This window comes from Copadichromis virginalis, linkage group LG20 (genome assembly GCF_057382275.1).
Source record: "Copadichromis virginalis isolate Kocher_CV1m ecotype Utaka linkage group LG20, C_Virginalis_male_GT1.1, whole genome shotgun sequence".
NCBI classification, from domain to species: domain Eukaryota; kingdom Metazoa; phylum Chordata; class Actinopteri; order Cichliformes; family Cichlidae; genus Copadichromis; species Copadichromis virginalis.
The window spans coordinates 5172796-5188983 of record NC_140637.1 but is presented as its reverse complement, the minus strand read 5'-3'; the positions used below and the strand labels follow the sequence as shown (position 1 = coordinate 5188983).

General features: G+C 41.6%; 2 protein-coding genes across 5 annotated transcripts in view; one reads left to right on the top strand and one right to left on the bottom strand.

Moving 5' to 3' along the window:
* Positions 1-35: 35 nt before the first annotated feature.
* On the top strand, positions 36-2566 carry lzic (leucine zipper and CTNNBIP1 domain containing). Its single transcript, XM_085444643.1, has 7 exons — positions 36-223; positions 486-627; positions 801-936; positions 1061-1159; positions 2091-2186; positions 2342-2423; positions 2506-2566. The coding sequence occupies exons 2-7, from the start codon at positions 527-529 to the stop codon at positions 2559-2561; spliced, it is 570 nt and encodes a 189-aa protein (XP_085300769.1). The 5' UTR covers positions 36-223; positions 486-526; the 3' UTR covers positions 2562-2566.
* A 1799-nt stretch (positions 2567-4365) lies between these two features.
* Positions 4366-16188, bottom strand: part of clstn1 (calsyntenin 1) — a 37550-nt gene continuing 25727 nt past the window's right edge. For 2 of the 4 annotated variants that reach the window (XM_085444637.1, XM_085444638.1), the window contains 11 exons: positions 15725-15846; positions 15418-15580; positions 15063-15113; positions 13956-14113; positions 13503-13651; positions 12290-12534; positions 10897-11067; positions 10610-10755; positions 10365-10500; positions 9382-9566; positions 4366-7591 (listed from right to left, as the gene is read on the bottom strand). In XM_085444637.1, coding sequence (XP_085300763.1) covers positions 7397-7591; positions 9382-9566; positions 10365-10500; positions 10610-10755; positions 10897-11067; positions 12290-12534; positions 13503-13651; positions 13956-14113; positions 15063-15113; positions 15418-15580; positions 15725-15846 — 1721 coding nt within the window. In that variant the 3' untranslated portion in view covers positions 4366-7396. The remainder of the gene's footprint in view (positions 7592-9381; positions 9567-10364; positions 10501-10609; positions 10756-10896; positions 11068-12289; positions 12535-13502; positions 13652-13955; positions 14114-15062; positions 15114-15417; positions 15581-15724; positions 15847-16188) is intronic. The other 2 variants (XM_085444639.1, XM_085444640.1) reach the window with 1 other exon arrangement.

The window sequence follows — 16188 nt, the reverse complement described above, 5'->3', positions numbered from 1 at the left end:
GAAGCGGTGAGCCGCACCCGCTCTGGTGGTGCTGCGTTCACAATCACAAATTCCCCAAATCCCAAACGTCTCGACTAATAGTAAACGTGTTATAGCCGTATTTTAAGTAATTATTTTTAATTTTCCTCTAGAACGGCTACCTTCTTTAATTTACGATAAACTCTTGAGCAAATGCTAACATTCTACTAAGGCTGATTTGCAGCTGTTTACAAAGAAATTCCCGGTAAGATGTTTTCCTTTAGCATGTACGCTAGCTGTTTAGCTAACAAAACAACTTGGACTGTTTGCATGAACTTCCAACACACAGATACATTTATCTTATCAGTGTAGTCGCCAAAGAGACTGTTAGATCCGATAAAGTGTTGTGTCTTTTTTCACTAACAGCTCTGCTCTCATCGAGTGGAAATAGCACGTTAGGTCATCTTTGAGTTATCTGTGAAGTACATCAGCAACAAAACCTAACGTGACCTGTTGTTTGGTGCCAGTTCTCTCAGTTCCCGTAGGAAAAATAGGATTTTAACTGAAGATGGCCTCTCGAGGGAAATCAGAAACTGGAAAATTGAGGCAAAATATGGAGGAACAACTTGACAGACTAATGCAGCAGCTTCAGGACCTGGAGGAATGCAGGTGTAGTACAGAAAAAGAAAAACAATAAACTCCTCTTGTGTGCTTTTGTATATGAAAATCTGGCATGCAGTACCTGAAGAATAACAAAGAGAATAAAAAAACAGTGAGTAAATAAATGCTTCTCTATTCTTTTGTTGTGTCTCAGTTTTGATTCCTTCATTTGTTTATTCCAGAGAAGATCTGGATGAGGAAGAGTACGAAGAGACAAAGAAGGAAACTTTGGAGCAGCTGGGTGAATTCAATGACTCCTTGAAGAAAATAATGTCAGGAGATATGACACTTGTGGATGAACTCAGTGGGATGCAACTGGTATGGACAATTAATGTGCTACTACTGTGTATTAGGAGTGCATTAAATAGGTTATAGCACATTGATTAAGAAAACTGTTGATTAGTAAAATGTCAGAACGTTCAGATGTTTCTGTCTTCATCAGGCGATCCAAGCTGCCATCAGCCAAGCCTTCAAAACCCCGGAGGTGATACGACTTTTTGCTAAGAAGCAGCCAGGACAGCTGAGAAGCAGACTGGCAGAGGTTTGCAATGTCAAATATATATTGTATAATATATACACACACACACACACACACACACACACACACACACACACACACACACACACACACACAGAGTTGTGATAAGAAGTTTACACACCCTCATCATGTGCATGAATATCATGTTAATTTGGGGCATTTAATGATTTCTTTGATGTTTCATTTTTACTTTCTGTATTAATGACTTGTGCACACAATTCATGTTTTTCCAAGATTGAATTTAATTTGGATTTTCTCTAAACCATACAGTCTCAAACATAAACATACATTCCCACTAATATTTGATTAAATTGTCATCTCCACTTTTGCTTAACATCAACAATCTTCTGGCATACTTCTTGCTGCATATCTGACCGATCTTCTCGGCAGTGTTGGCAGAATCCATTTAAATTGGTCGGTTTCCTGGCACAGACACGACTTTTAAATGCAGTCCATACATTTTCAACAAGAATGGGGTCGGGGCTTTGGGAAGGTCATTCCAAAAGCTTAATGTTAGCCTGTTTTATCCAAACTGAAACCAGTTCTGATGTGTGTTTGGGATTATTGCTCTGATCATGTGTTGTGCTCATTTGAGGTGAAGTTGAAGAATTTAGAGGTATTCCTCATCCTTCATTATTCCATCCACTTTGTCCACTTATTGAAAGATTTAAGTGAGTGCATGTCTATATTTAAACCTATTATTTCACCCTGTGTGGATTGGAGGAAATCCCCCAAAAAATTCAAACTTGTTTTAAAATTCTTCTTGCTTAATATCATGAAAGATGTTTGCTGGAAGAACAGTTCAAAGAAATTATCAAAAGCCCCAAATTGCCATGATTGCACACGCATTTCTGACCACAACAGCAGAGTTCAGTCACACCTCAGTGTTTATGTGTGGATTCATTTGCCGACCGGTGTGTGGCATACTGTGCAGATGGACCGCGATGTGATGGTGGGAAAACTGTCACGGGACGTGTACACGCAGCAGAAAATGGAAATCCTCACTGCCTTGAGAAAACTGGGGGAGAAGGTGAGGAGCACTCAGAGCACACATGATTATCCACAGAATTGAGGATGATTCAGCGGCTTGTGCTACGTAAAGTCTGAAATGATTCATTTCAGTCATGCAGCCCTCACTAGCTGCCTCAAATCTTTCCTTTCATTCATGTTGTAATTATGTGACAGCTCACCCCAGAAGACGAGACGTTCCTCACTGAAAACGCCACAGCGACCCTGAGCCAGTTTGAAAAAGTGACTGCAAACCAAGGTGAGCATAAAGATGATTTTACTACAAAACTGATACTTTCTCAGATATTTCTGTTGACCTCATTTTGCTTTCTTTTTTCCAGGGTCCGAAGACAAAATAATGGCTTTAGCTAGCTCTGGTGTGAAAACAAAGTCATAGCAGTTCTGCAAAAAAAAAAAAAAGTGTTTTTAATGAAGACAAAAATGTGCCATCCGATTATGGATTTTCTAAACAATCAGTGCGCTTTTAAGTGCTACTGCAGACGCTGACACTTTTAACAGTATTGTTTTATATGTACACGTCAATCTTTGTAAATGTCTTTTAATCGTCCAGATAAAGTGTAAAAATGTATTTTAGGTACGAGCGTGTGATTTGCTAAAAGGTGCGTGAATGTAGAGGACGGCGCAGACAGTTTGTTATTATGATCTTGTGGTTTGTGCAGTGATTCTTTATTTCAATATTCAACAGTGCTGTTTTTAGGATGCAGTTTTCCTTCAGGGTGTATTTTTATTTCAGCTAAAACTGTGCCGTCACTTGTGTGCAGGTGAGATGTAGAGTCTGATATCTTCAGTAAAACTCGATGAGTCTTTCACCAGTTTAGTTGAAATGTGCTGAGTCTGCAGGGTGGATTAGAGCAGCCGTCGTCCAACAATATGAGAATCATAGTTTTATTAATAGTGTGGGTCTTCGGTCTGTTCATGGAGAAAATACAGAGAAAATACAAAGATTTTACAGGATGAAGTAATGAATCGAGACGCTTTACCACTATTCAGTGTCACTTGGGTGTTTCCATTATTTTAATGAGTCCTCTATGCATTTATTATCATGCAACTCAAACTGATGACTGTAGTTTCATGTTGACAGTGATGAAGTTTGATAGTTTTTAAACTCGCATCAGAGTCTGTGTAGAAGTGAATGTCACAATGTTTACAGCATTAATCTTGATGTTCTTGCTACTTTTAATGTGAGTAAAAAGAAAACTAACAACAGGCTTCATGTTTTATTTCCCACCATGTACACTCACCTGCCACTATGTACACCTGTTCAGCTGCTCATCAGCATTAATATTTTATCAGCCAATCACATTGCATGTAGGCATGTTAGCATGGTCAAACAGAGTACCGTGAACAGTATAAAAGCATGGATCTGATTGGGCTGCTGCTGGTGGTGTAATGGTGTGGGGGATATTTTCTTCACACATTTTGGGCATCAAATAAACACCACAGCTTACCTGAGTGTTACTGCAGGCCATGTCCGTCACTTTATGACCACCGTGTATCCGTCTTGAATCTTTGCCGAAAGAATTAAGGTAATTCTGAAGGCAAGGAGGGTCCAACTTGATACTAGCAAGTCAAATCTAATAAAGTATCTCATGAGTGTATACACTGTTACATTCGTGGATGCTCATTTTAAACATGGGCAAAGTCTGAAATAATGAGATTGGCAAACATACGTGTCGTCCCGGAGTGCCTAAAGCTTCAAACTGCTCTCAAGGTTCACTTCAGACAGTTTTCAAATCTTGTCTCTGTATGATGTCACTGATAGTGGGTATCATAAATATGCTCTGAGCACAGGAGGCCCACCCACCTGCTGTTCAAACCCGTTTTTGAGGGGCAGCCAATTCTAAGAAAGGGAACTGAAAAATATACCCAAGCATTAAGGCCTTACTGGTATTACTGGTGGTTCTACTATACACAGTTTGAAATGTGAATCATGCAAAGCAGCCCTGGTAGAGCGCACGAATAAAAGCATGGAGTTGAAAAGGAGCATAATAAATCCACCAGCTCTATATTTTATCGTGGAGCTGTAGCAGATCTCAGTTTCACCACCAGAGGGCAACAGTGCTCAATATTTACAAAAAAAAAAAAACTCACAGCACCACCCAGGGTGTGTTCCCATGCTGTGCACCGGCACCATGTTTACACTAGAGAATACAATGAAGGAAAACAAGAGCAGACAGAAGTTATACCCCATCTCATCTTCCTTTATTTTGTTTACGAGCAAGCATCAACCTCACTACATTTGCCTTTCAACTGGTAGAAAAGAGAGCAGCTCCAACAAGCACAAAGGAAACATCCAACCACGCTGAAAACACCGTCACCGTCCATTTTGAGCAGATTTTAAAACAAAGAAGAAGAAAAAAAAAAAATTCTTGAGTGTCATGGATGTGTGAAACAGACAATCTGAGAATCAGTAGTGTATCACGTCTCCTTTCTCACTCCGGTCTCATAGGCCCACGTGGAGCGTACACACACACTTGTGGTTCATGCAAAGTCAATATACCCCCACCCACCTGTCCACCCACCCACCCTTCCTTACTTCATCTTGATGTTGTTACAGTATGGTTGCATTTCAGATTGTTAGGCAGTGACATTCATTGGGGGCGCACCAGAAAGCAAACGAGATGCTAGTGAACCTTTCAACTGTAGCTGAAATGTGGACATAAAGTGTTTGACACAATGAAACCGTGAGAATTGCGTCACCGACAGGCATATATACTCTTGTGAAATTTCATGCTGCCCTAAAAAAAAAAAAATTAAAAAAAAAAAAATTGTTTCTCAACAGCTCAAGCAACAGGACACTGTTAAAAAGAAGAAAAAAGAAACTCACCTTCCACTATACACAAATAGGTCAGTATACACGCTGTATGCTGCCAAAGCAATTTCATAATGTACATCTTTTAAATGTGGATTCCGTCAATATGATTTTTAAGTACAATATCTATAGAAGATACAATGTGGATCTACTCCTCTACACATCAACAAGGACACGTGACATCTACGTAAAATGTTTTCACCTGTAATAAAACTAGCGTCGGCCTATTATCGCGACAAACTGAGAGAAAACGTCTCCCCAGCTACGAAAGAAATCTAGCATTAAAAATAAAAATAAAAGAGCACGGATAAGTGTGTTTGTTAGACCAGCTAATTACGCTATGATCGGCAAAAGGCACTCCCATCTCAGCCGGCTCAGACCTGGCGCCCCCCCCCTTTTTATTTTATTTTTTTTATTTTTTTCATTTTTTAAAACAAGCCAAAGTCATCATGGAAGGGAGACTGTTCACTAAGTTTCAAATGCACACCTATTAAAGAAAATCAAATAAATCAAATGGATTCACTGAGCTGAAAACAAAAGTAGCCTGGAAACTTTTTACATCAACAATAATAATAAGCGTTGAAGGTGTTTTTAATTAATTTTGGCCTCTGAAAACGGATTTGCACGCATAGACTTTTCCAATCCCGATAATGCCATTTTCTGCACAATCCAAAGCCCCAAACATGGTCGTAATAAATGCAGGTTTGGGAAACGCTTATATTTTACTCTGTACCCTCCCATAAAAGACGAACACTAAAATCGTTCAGTGTGACGGCACGTTTTTATCTGGTCTGGTGAAAGATTATATACAAGTTATGGACAACAGTGTCTGAGAGGAGACAAGAGGTCGGACACACTTTCCCAATCGTAAGCTTCATACTAATACCCGAAGGAAAATAAGTTTACCAAATGTAAACAAATATCTTTGAACAACTCTACAGTACAGTTTCATGTACAATAAAATCTAGTGGTCTACTGCAAAAAAAATATCTCACTTTAAGATTCAAAGATTCATTTTTAAAGTGTTTTCCTGCTGAAGCAGCAAACAGTTTAAAATGTACCTCATACAGGCTATGTAGTATTATTTTAGGTAAAATAGCCGTGCCATGAAAAGAAAAAAAAATAAAACATTGCCAGCAATTCAACAATTCAGCCAGTCTCCACTAAAGCTCATAAACATTTTCTTTCAGTAGCTTGAAAGGGTTTCTCCTTGAACCACAACAGGGACTGGGACAGGGACAACGGTTTTAAAGCTGCTGAGGACATTTTAGTACCCTTATTTTCACCACGAACGGCACTACTGCTGAGCCGATCTTTGTGATTCCACACGACATTTTCTGAAACTGAAAGAAGATTCCCTCTGTAGTGTACATCAGTGAGATCTGCTGGGAATGAAACAACACTAAAGCCAGGAGTAGAGCGTTGCCACGCGTGCAAGCGAAGCAAAAGCATCCTGTGAAGCTGAAACCGTCAACTAAGCCCTCTGCCTACGAGAAAGCAAAAGAAACTACTTTACTCCTCGCAAAAGATTAAAGAAAAGGGACGAAATGGACACCTTTTTGTCATGGAAACCGCTGAACAGTCCTCGGTTTCGCATCATGAAGCGAGACATTTTGTACAAGCGTGATGGAACAGCTTTTGCAGAAATTCAGCGGCATGCTGCGACAGCCTGTGTGACACAAATAGTCTACATTACATAATCGTAGATATTGGACCCCATTGATTAGGTCTTCACTAACACATTGACTAATTACATGGTTTCATTATATTTACAAAAATCTTTAAAAAGCAATTTATTTCTCTACACATGACTTCCCCAAAATTTCTCCATGCACTAAAAAGAAAAACAAAAAAAAAAAAAGAAATGGAAGAGGAAAATGCAGTCTACTTGTTAGAAGCATCATTTTCGATTCACTGTGGACTACAAGTCAAGAAAACCCAAGTCAGAGCTAGTTGTGAGTTTAGCGAATTAATCTACAAGCATTAGCAAAGAATATACATCAGGAGAAGCGATTACTCTGCTCTTCAAAGCCGTACATCTGAGAGAAAACAAACAAAGTGCAGGGTTGGCTTCCTCACACAGTTCCAATGTAAGCCAGGTTTTCCTGGGAATTAAAATATAATAAATAAAAAAAAGTCAGCAATCTGGTGATGACTACACTACACTGAGTACCACCACTAAGATAACAACAGGAAAACCTTGACCATATATACGCTGAAGGGACTTTATGTTTCTCCTTTTCTTGATTTTTTTTATTTTTGTTAAGTTTTTACATCATGGCTCCTAGACATGAAACTGCAGGGAGTGCTGTGTTTGTGAGTGTGTGTGTGAGGGAGGGAGTATGAGTGAATTTCTGATGTGTGTGTCAGGAGCTCTTGTTTGGGTGTCTTGTGTGTGTTTAGTAGGTGAGGGTGGAGTCGTCCCACTCCAGCTGCTGCTGTCTGCTGGCCCCCTGCTGGTCCTCCGGCTCGCCGCCCTCCTCGTCTTCGCTGCTCTCTGACTCAGCGCTCGTGATGTCATCTTCTTCCTCGCCGTCCTCGCTCTCCTCCTCCTCTTCCTCCTCCTCCTCGCTGCTGTGCTGGTCCTCGTACGTCTGCATCAGTGACAGCGAGAGAAAAGATAGAGACTGTGACTGTGGGCACTCATTTTGTGATCTTAAATACTCAATTACTTAAATTGGGCGACCAGGGGGGTTCAGGGGGTTGGGAAGCTCATCTTGTAACCGGAAGGTTGCCGGTTCAATCCCCAGCTCTGTCTGTCTTGGTTGTTGTGTCCTTGGGCAAGACACTTCACCTACCGCCTACTGGTGATGGCCAGAGGGGCCGACGGCGCGATATGTCAGTCTGCCCCAGGGCAGCTGTGGCTACAACTGTAGCTTCCCTCCACCAGTGCGTGAATGTGAGAGTGAATGAATAGTGGTATTGTAAATAAATATAAATGCAATCTATTATTATTATTAAATCCGTGTTAGAAAAACTTTATACAGATCATGGCTTTGCTGAGCACCGTGCAGGTTACCTTCCTGTTTCACATCATTTTCATGTATGTAACTGTGTTTGGACAACAACACAGCAGCCTCTGCTAATCTGACAAGTGCAGGCTCCTTTAGATGTTTTCTAGCAAAGACTAATCTGGCCTTCTTATTGCTCCTTGTTGTAAATCCTCTGCATTCCCATTTATGAAGACGTCTCTTGATTATAGACTCTTCACAATAATACGCCTACCTCCTTAAGATTTTGTTAAACACTTGGAATAAGCTCCACGTTTTTCATCTGCAAAACTTGAGCTAAGTCTGCCCTTCAATCACATCTTGTTTGCTTAAAATCCTCTGTGGTGGTGACAAAGGTTTATCACATCCACTGTTCTGAATTTCACACATTAGAAAACACTGGGGCCATTAGACACAATAAAAAAAAAACCCAACAGTCATAGCAGTGAGCCTTTCAAGGTAAACTCGATGTCATTGAACTGTGCACATGAGACACATTAACCAAACCTAAATAGATTCGGACGTTTCAAGTACACTTTGATGTAAATATGACGGAAGTTCAACACATCAGGTGAAAAGCTAACATGGGATGTAGATTAGCATTAAAAGGCAGCGACATACAATAAAACCACGGGAGAGGATTTAATGCACGTCTCTTATTGCCGAAACGCTGCATTATCTCAATAACTTTCTCCTACGAACCAAATCCACGCAATAAAAACAACAAACCACTTTGAAAGAGTCATTTCCAAGATACTCAGGAAATTGAGCGTCTCGTTTCAGCTCTGTTTAACAAAACAGAGCTACCAAAAAAGGCCATCATCTTTTAACAAATCTGTATGTCTCACTGGCGAGTTTGTATATGATCAGATTATTTTGGTCAAATGTGTAAAGTCTCACTCGGCAGATGTGCTGTGATTTAGTCACAGCAGGATGGGAGTTAAAGCAAATCAAAACGTGGTAAATAATCGGTCCTTTTAACAAACAGTAAAGCAACAACGAGTAATCGAATGACTCAGAAAGACATGAATCTTCTTGTACAAATATATTCAGCCCACGAGCTGACTCATTCGCTTCATTTTGGGCTTTTGGGAAAAGAAGCTGCTTCCTTTCGTTTCATTCTTGTGCGTCAGTCAGGTAATGTGACTTACATATTTGCAACAGAGTCTCTCTCTCGTCCCCACAAGGCTGCTAATTACAAGGGGCTCAGACAAAACTAGGGCACAGTTTTAACATCACCCAGTTCGCATTAGCAGGCGAAAAGCTGTCTGGGCTACAGCCTAACACCAGCAGCGAAATTCTGTTAAACAGCTTTTCACCAGTTAATCACCATCATAATCATGTTTTTTGTTGCTTATTTTGCTTCCCTGCTTCCTCCTCTCGTGTCGTTTTACCTCCATGGGGTTTACGGTGATGGTGAGGGCTGAATCGTCCCAGTCCATCTCGTTCTCCTTGCCGTTTTCCTGGTCCCTCATGGTGCGCTGGTGTGCAGCTCGGATGCGGAACACGCCCAGGATGATCATGAACACCAGGAAGCTGACGCACACCACGATGACGATGGTGGCAGCGCTCGGAACCACTACGAGGAGGTAAACCACATCAGGAAAAACACAGTGATTAGTTAGACGCAAAACAACACTTCACGATCAAATATGTGGAGCCGCAGCTTCCACCGCCGCTTTGGCTTTATGGCGTGCTCCCAGCGATCTGTACACACACGTGCTTTTGGCTGTTCAAGGTGTTGAGGCTGTTTTTCTTTAAATAGCTTAGCCCATCTCGCGCCAACCTGCTCCACTTTCCATATTAGCAGGAAGAGCCCTCTCTGGTGCAGTGGCGAGCTTAGCGAGGCAGTCAGCTTAGAAGAATACAGAAGCCGGAAAATAAAAGGTCGTGCTCAGTGTGCACTGCCTGTACAGATGTCACAAACAGCGCTCAAAAGTAATCCCTAACTTGGTCCATTAAAAAACAGACACACTACTAGTGTTTCATACATGCCCCACTTCTGCTTAGTAGGCTGTAATCCTCCTGCTTCATATCACAAATCTTTTTCTACAGCAACAATTAAGCTGATTACTGCTTTGATTATGATATTTAGTGTTGCATTCAACAGAAACACACGATATTGCAGCCAATACTGAGGAAAAAAATAAACACTACTGCTTAATTTATTTTCCAGGCATCCTTAAATTAATTTTTGCAGGAAAGATTTTTATACTTTGATTTTGTGTCTTTTTCCACGTCGCTGAAACAGATGCATGTTTGATTTTTTCTTCTTTTTTTTTTTTTTGAAACTTTGGTGAATCGATGGCTGCAGATGACTACTGATTTTCTATGCAACCTGCTGAAAAAGGATGAAGCATTCTCCATGTTTCAGTACCTGAGGCCTGATGAGCGTTGACCAAATTATGCCCAGACAGATCCACAGAGGCGTGATGGACAGGGTTGATGAAGTTGGGCTGCACCATGGCATTGTTGGCATGCTCCATGGGACTGGCTGTGTGGATTACATTAACCTAGAGAGAAATAAAGACCACACTTGAAGTGAGGGCGCACAAGTATGTGGATAACACCAGGACAGGCTGGTCACGGTTCAGTGTGCACGTGACAAACGCTCAGACGTACCTCGACCTTAAAGTCGTTGCTGATGTAGCGACCATTGAGTTCAGAGCAGACCAGTTTAAATTTCCTGTCAAAGAGAGCCTCGGTGTGCCAGTTCTTGTAACGGATAAGGTGCAGGACCTGCTCGTAGTTGGCCATGGTGTTCACACCTGGACCACAGAGAGGGGGGGGAAGTGTTAATGACACTAAGTCATTTTTCCTTCTTTAATCTCACAGAACTATTAGAGGTTTTGCAGAAACCAGGGCTATATGCTAGTTAAGGCTTCCTAGCCGAGCACGGTTGTCTGTACCGGTGATGACGAGCCCCACGTTGGATGAGCTCATCTCTAAGCTGCGCTGCTGCAGCTGGGACATGTCCACTTCAAGGCTCTCGTGCTCTCCGTCCAGCTCGTCTCCCACCACAGTCACTTCACACGTGTCCAGGTTGTGCATGATTTCCTCCGACACCACCGTCTCTTGGACTGAAAGAACAAAAGCACAAAAACGATTGAGGAGGAAGATTTGGAGCACTCTTGAAAATCTGAAACAGCACTCCCTCTCTATTTCTTCAAGAACCGGCTGCCCTTTCCAAACAAATAGATACAGATTAAGAACAAGGGAACAAATATTTGTGATTTTATTTCTGTTCAATCAACAAAACAAAGTAATCTAAAGAACTGGAGTAAGAGAGAAAGATCCAGAACTGATGAGACATGCTAAAACGAGTCAACTACTGACATTATAGAATATGCAACGTGCTCTTTAGAAATGCTGGTAAACAGAGAATCCTGGCTCCAACAGTTAGTCCAATAAAACAACTACAGCAGATTTAGCAATGTTATTATACTTGTATATCAGAGAAAGTGATTTTATTATTTAAATCATAATGTTGTAATAGTCGGCATCCTCAGCTTGCTTATGAAACAAATTAATATTTCATGCATCTACTGCCTGTACCATTTGACTCTTCAAAGCTCCATTTTAATGACTCTTAATTATCTACCGTGTCATCTCTTGTTTGCGAGGTGTGTAAGGTGGGGCAGGGTAATGCAGGTGATAGCAGCAGAGCTCTGTAAGCCCTTTTGTCCCTTATGGCCTGCTGCTCACCGCAGGACGTCGTATCTCGTGGTATCTGTGTCAACCTCAGAGCTTGTCTATTGTGTCTCCTCCACTTAACTTATGTGCAAGCTGAACAGATGGCACCCTCCCTCTCGCTGTTTTTCCCAATCCCTTCATCCCCCAAGCGTAATCCTCAACATAGACTGCTACTGTAGTTCTGCACAGACGTCTGTACTGTACACACCCTGTAACTGCAGAATCATTCACTGTCAAAGGTGCAGACAGGTGAGGGTTTAAAGGGAAATCAAACCAGTGAGTGTGTGCGCTCTATTTTTGTTGAGGGGACGACATAGTATGTGCACGGGCCTATGTGTGCAAACGGAAGACCAGCTGCTTTCTTAACAAGCACCTAAAGCTCAGGAGGTACAATGAGAAGGTTGGTGGTTCGATTCCCAGCTCCTCCAGTCCGGATGTGCCTTAAATCACTCCAACACATCATCACTCCGTAATGCCATCAAGGCAATAATTACTATTACATATGCAGCCATGTTTAAATGGACAGGTTCAGGTTAGCTCCTGTGTATATGCTAAATCCTATTAGCATGATAGGAAGTTGCTTCAGAGTCCAGTGTGCACATCTCTTACCTGTAGGGTCATCGTCAGCTCCCTCTGCAGCTTCAGACTCCGTGTCGGCCTCCACTTCACGGGTGATGGTGCTCACAATGCGTAGCTCGGGGAACAGCGTCACTCCTTCCTGGCTCTCAAATTCAGCTGCACTGCGGGCAAAGTGGTCAATGCCGCTCAGGCTGATCTTGGGTTCTTCTGGTTGCAGCACCATCACGTAACCTTCAGCATCTGGCACCGTTACGCAGGACTCCTCGTTAAAGCATCTGTGAAATAGACGATTTTAAATGCTCAGAAATGTGATTTTCCTTCTGTCTTTTTTTTTTTTTAAATCACGTTGCTGCTTCTCCCTATAGAAGAAAAGTGGCATGCTGAATAGTTGGGAAGGTATGTGAACAAATTTGAGCCAACAACAGTGTGCGGCATAAAAGACAAAGGCCTTTATTTGTGCTTGTGTAGAAGCCTAAAGCTCACCTATCTGTACAAATGGCAAAATAAAATTGTTTCATCAGTTCTTGTGGGTATTTGTGTATTTTTATGCATCAAGCTGTTTGATGTGTAACAAATAAAGAACACATTCTTTCTTTTCACTGACATTAAATGTTACTTTGACTGCAACAACATATAAAAAGCTAATTTCAAATGTTCCTCATCAATTATAAAAATTTAACTGCCATCACAAGAAAAAATAAAAACAATTTAGTCTGATTACTCAGTCCACATCATAAAGCTGGGAGCTGATGCACATTTGTGCATGTGCAAATAAGAACAAATACTAAACGACTTCACCAACTGGAACAAATCTCACACTAGGCTCAGAACAACCACGAGAGCTTTGATATATTCATTTCATACTCGTGTATAAATCAGTAAAACTACTGCTGTTCTTACTGACTTTCCAGTGCTGCAGACATCAAAGAGAATAGAAAAGAAAGGAGAGGGAAAAAATGGATACTGCTCTTCAGTCTGTCATTCTCAAGCAGCAAAACACATTGTGTTTATTCTCTTTGTTATGGGCATCAGGTAAAACTCTTGACCTCCATTTTACCTCAATAAACCATCCTCACATTTTAAGCAGCAGCAGAGAAGCTTTCTGAATGTCTATGAGGCAGAAAGGACCTGCTTTATAAACAACACAGGGCTGCTGCTGCCGGCCAACAGATGAAGTGACAAGACACAGGCCAGGCTGCGAAAACAATAAGTGCTTCTGGCTTCTTCTTCTTCTTCTACTTACTTTACTGTGGTTGAGATACGCAGGTGCCTGATTCCAGGGGTTGGGAACTGGCGGGAGTTTAAGTAGGAGATGTGCTGCATGACCTTGTCAAAGGCATCGATGTCGTCACCTTCCACAGTCAGAGAGGACTGGTTGGGGTTGAATTCCACCTGAGAGAAGAAAACAAGGTGAGGGATTTGTGAATAACATGACCTGTGACTGATGCTGAGCTAACAAACATAAACAATCCTTTCCAGCATCAGTCCTGGAGAACCACTTAAAGTAATTCATTCAGCAAAAATGCAACTTTTGAGGTAAATATTCTCCAAAAGTTGCAGGTTTAAAATTAAAAATTGTTGTTTTTTTTTTTTATTTGGTTGGATGTTACGAACCACAGTTCATTACTTGAGCGAGCTGTCAAATGATATAAAAAAGATTCACTTCACAAACTCAAAGCTTTCTTTGCCTCCTCACCTTGATAGCTGAAGCTACCTCCTCAGGCAGCTGCACGTCCAGTCCTTCTTTGCACGTGTACAAACAGTCAATCACCTTCTTGTTCTCCAGCTTGCCGGTGCGGATAATCAGCCCCGCTAGGTTACCGCGGAAAAACTGCGCCATTCGAGCATTTCCACCTGGTTTCCAAGACAACACATAGAAGTTATTTAGGGGGTAGATTTCACAGGCTTCACCTTTTCTGAGCTGGAGCTTCAAGCATGCTGTCGCACTGTACAAAGCTGGCGTGAATGGAGTTCATGCAAGTTAGTATGTGTGCCCTTCAAAAGGCCCGAAGCCCAAAGAGCAAGACAGGTAAATGATTGATGAGCTTATGCACGCCAGCGGCAGCATGCAACGCTTGCATTAAAAGGGTGAACGGCTTACTGTGGGAAAAGAAATGACACCAACAGGGAAAAAAAAAAAGAAACTCAAAGGGATTGCGTAAGATAATGATGAATTAATCCTCTTTAGTCACCTCATTTTCACAAAATAACAGAGCCATCTTGAGGGCCGCAAAATGCTCATGATCTGAAATTTGGAGTTGACATTTCGAGAGAGGTACGCCACTCCTGTCTTCCAGCTACATCATAATGAGCATTAGTCTGCACCACTGCGGAGTCAGCGACAAACTACATCTCAAGGTCGCGTATTCATCCACTGATGTGTGTGTGCGCGCTTCTGCTGCAGGTTTGTTATGTGATACAGAGGAGTTACTGCTTCCAGCCTCAAGGTCAAGCTCTGAAAGAAAAGCCAGCATGGCTAAAAGGCTGCAGCTGGATCGGACTCTTGACTCGTTATAGATTTATTTGCGATCTGCTGGTGTATCAAATGCTGGGGGAAAAAATAAACAAATAAGGGGAAAATGAGAAAAAAACCCAACTGCATAGCTTTTGCAGTTAGAAGAGAAAATAAAATACATGGGAGTCAGGCGCCACTGAACATCAATACTGCAACAAAACAAATTATTTTTGCATCTAGAATGGGTAGGAATCATTCTAGTCTTAATGGAATGAGGATGCAATTAGCATGGTGGGACATTGTGGACACATGGACATATCTGAGTAGTAAGGGAAAGACGTGAGCAACCTGAACTGGGCTCAGAGACTGTCTCAGTGTCATTGTCATGTCCTGAGTTTTCTGTAAAGGACAGAAACAAGAGAGCAGGAAGAGACAGGGAGGAAGGTTGAGGATCTGGAGGAGAGATTCAGATGCTACATACGAGGTCACGTCATTAATATTACAAAGAGTTAATACGCCATTGGCTGAATATAAAGTAACAGTTTATACAAGGTAGTTTATGTCATCTAGCATGAACACAGTTTTAACTCTTTCTAATAGAGTATCAAACACACAAAAGAAGAACTTGTGTTTCAATACAATGCATATAAATGATATAAATGTCAAAAAAGAGAGCTCTCCAAAAATCAGTTACACTGTTTACCTTGCCAGCAGGCACCAATCGTGAGCTGAGTTTCTATCTTGGAGGCGTGCAGTGGGTAGTCCTCTGTAACCAGGAAGGGCTCAAAGGTAGTCCCATCCACAAATACAGAAACAGTGGGGAACTCCACATTAAGCACATAGTGATGCCACTCTTTGTCACACACCTGGAAAGATGACAGCAGGACGAGTGAAAACCTGAACTCTAGACTCTGCAGTACACTGAAACCTGGTTTTTATTATTATTTTTAACTTTATGTGCCGCCTCATGCTGTGCACTGGCACAAAGTTGAGTTTTGGAAGCAGCAGACCTGGTCGAGCTTCCAGTGAAACTCTGCGGGTTTATAGTTCTCTGCCTCAGATGGCTCCTGGCGTAGGAGAAAGATCAGCCTGCAGTTGTGGACGTAGAGCGAGTAATGGTGTCTGTTCATCTCTGCAGAGAAGAAAACGACAGAAGAGATCAGGATGAGAAACTGTAACTCTAAAATATTCAACAATTTCCCTTGTGGGATAAATTAAATATCTGACTATCCATGGAAATGTGTAGCAATGTATTTGTGGAAAATATCACAATCTTCTTAAGAAACCATAACAAATGTGTTTTCGTGATGATTCTCCAGGTAAAACTGAACTCTTGTGCTCCAGCTCAGTGTCGAAATCTGTAATCTGTCAGAACACTAAGTGTTGAGAAGGTGTGGACTGAATACAGGCCCTTTTAGCAGCCTCTCTCTATTAAAAAAAAATCGCTATGTGGCTGTAATATGCACAGTGTGGT

Coding starts and splice junctions, on each gene's coding strand:
- lzic (XM_085444643.1), top strand. CDS start 527: ATGGCCTCTCGAGGGAAATCAGAAACTGGAAAATTGAGGCAAAATATG. Junction 2,187..2,341: donor TGAGAAAACTGGGGGAGAAG/GTGAGGAGCACT, acceptor ATTATGTGACAG/CTCACCCCAGAAGACGAGAC. Junction 2,424..2,505: donor AAAAGTGACTGCAAACCAAG/GTGAGCATAAAG, acceptor TCTTTTTTCCAG/GGTCCGAAGACAAAATAATG.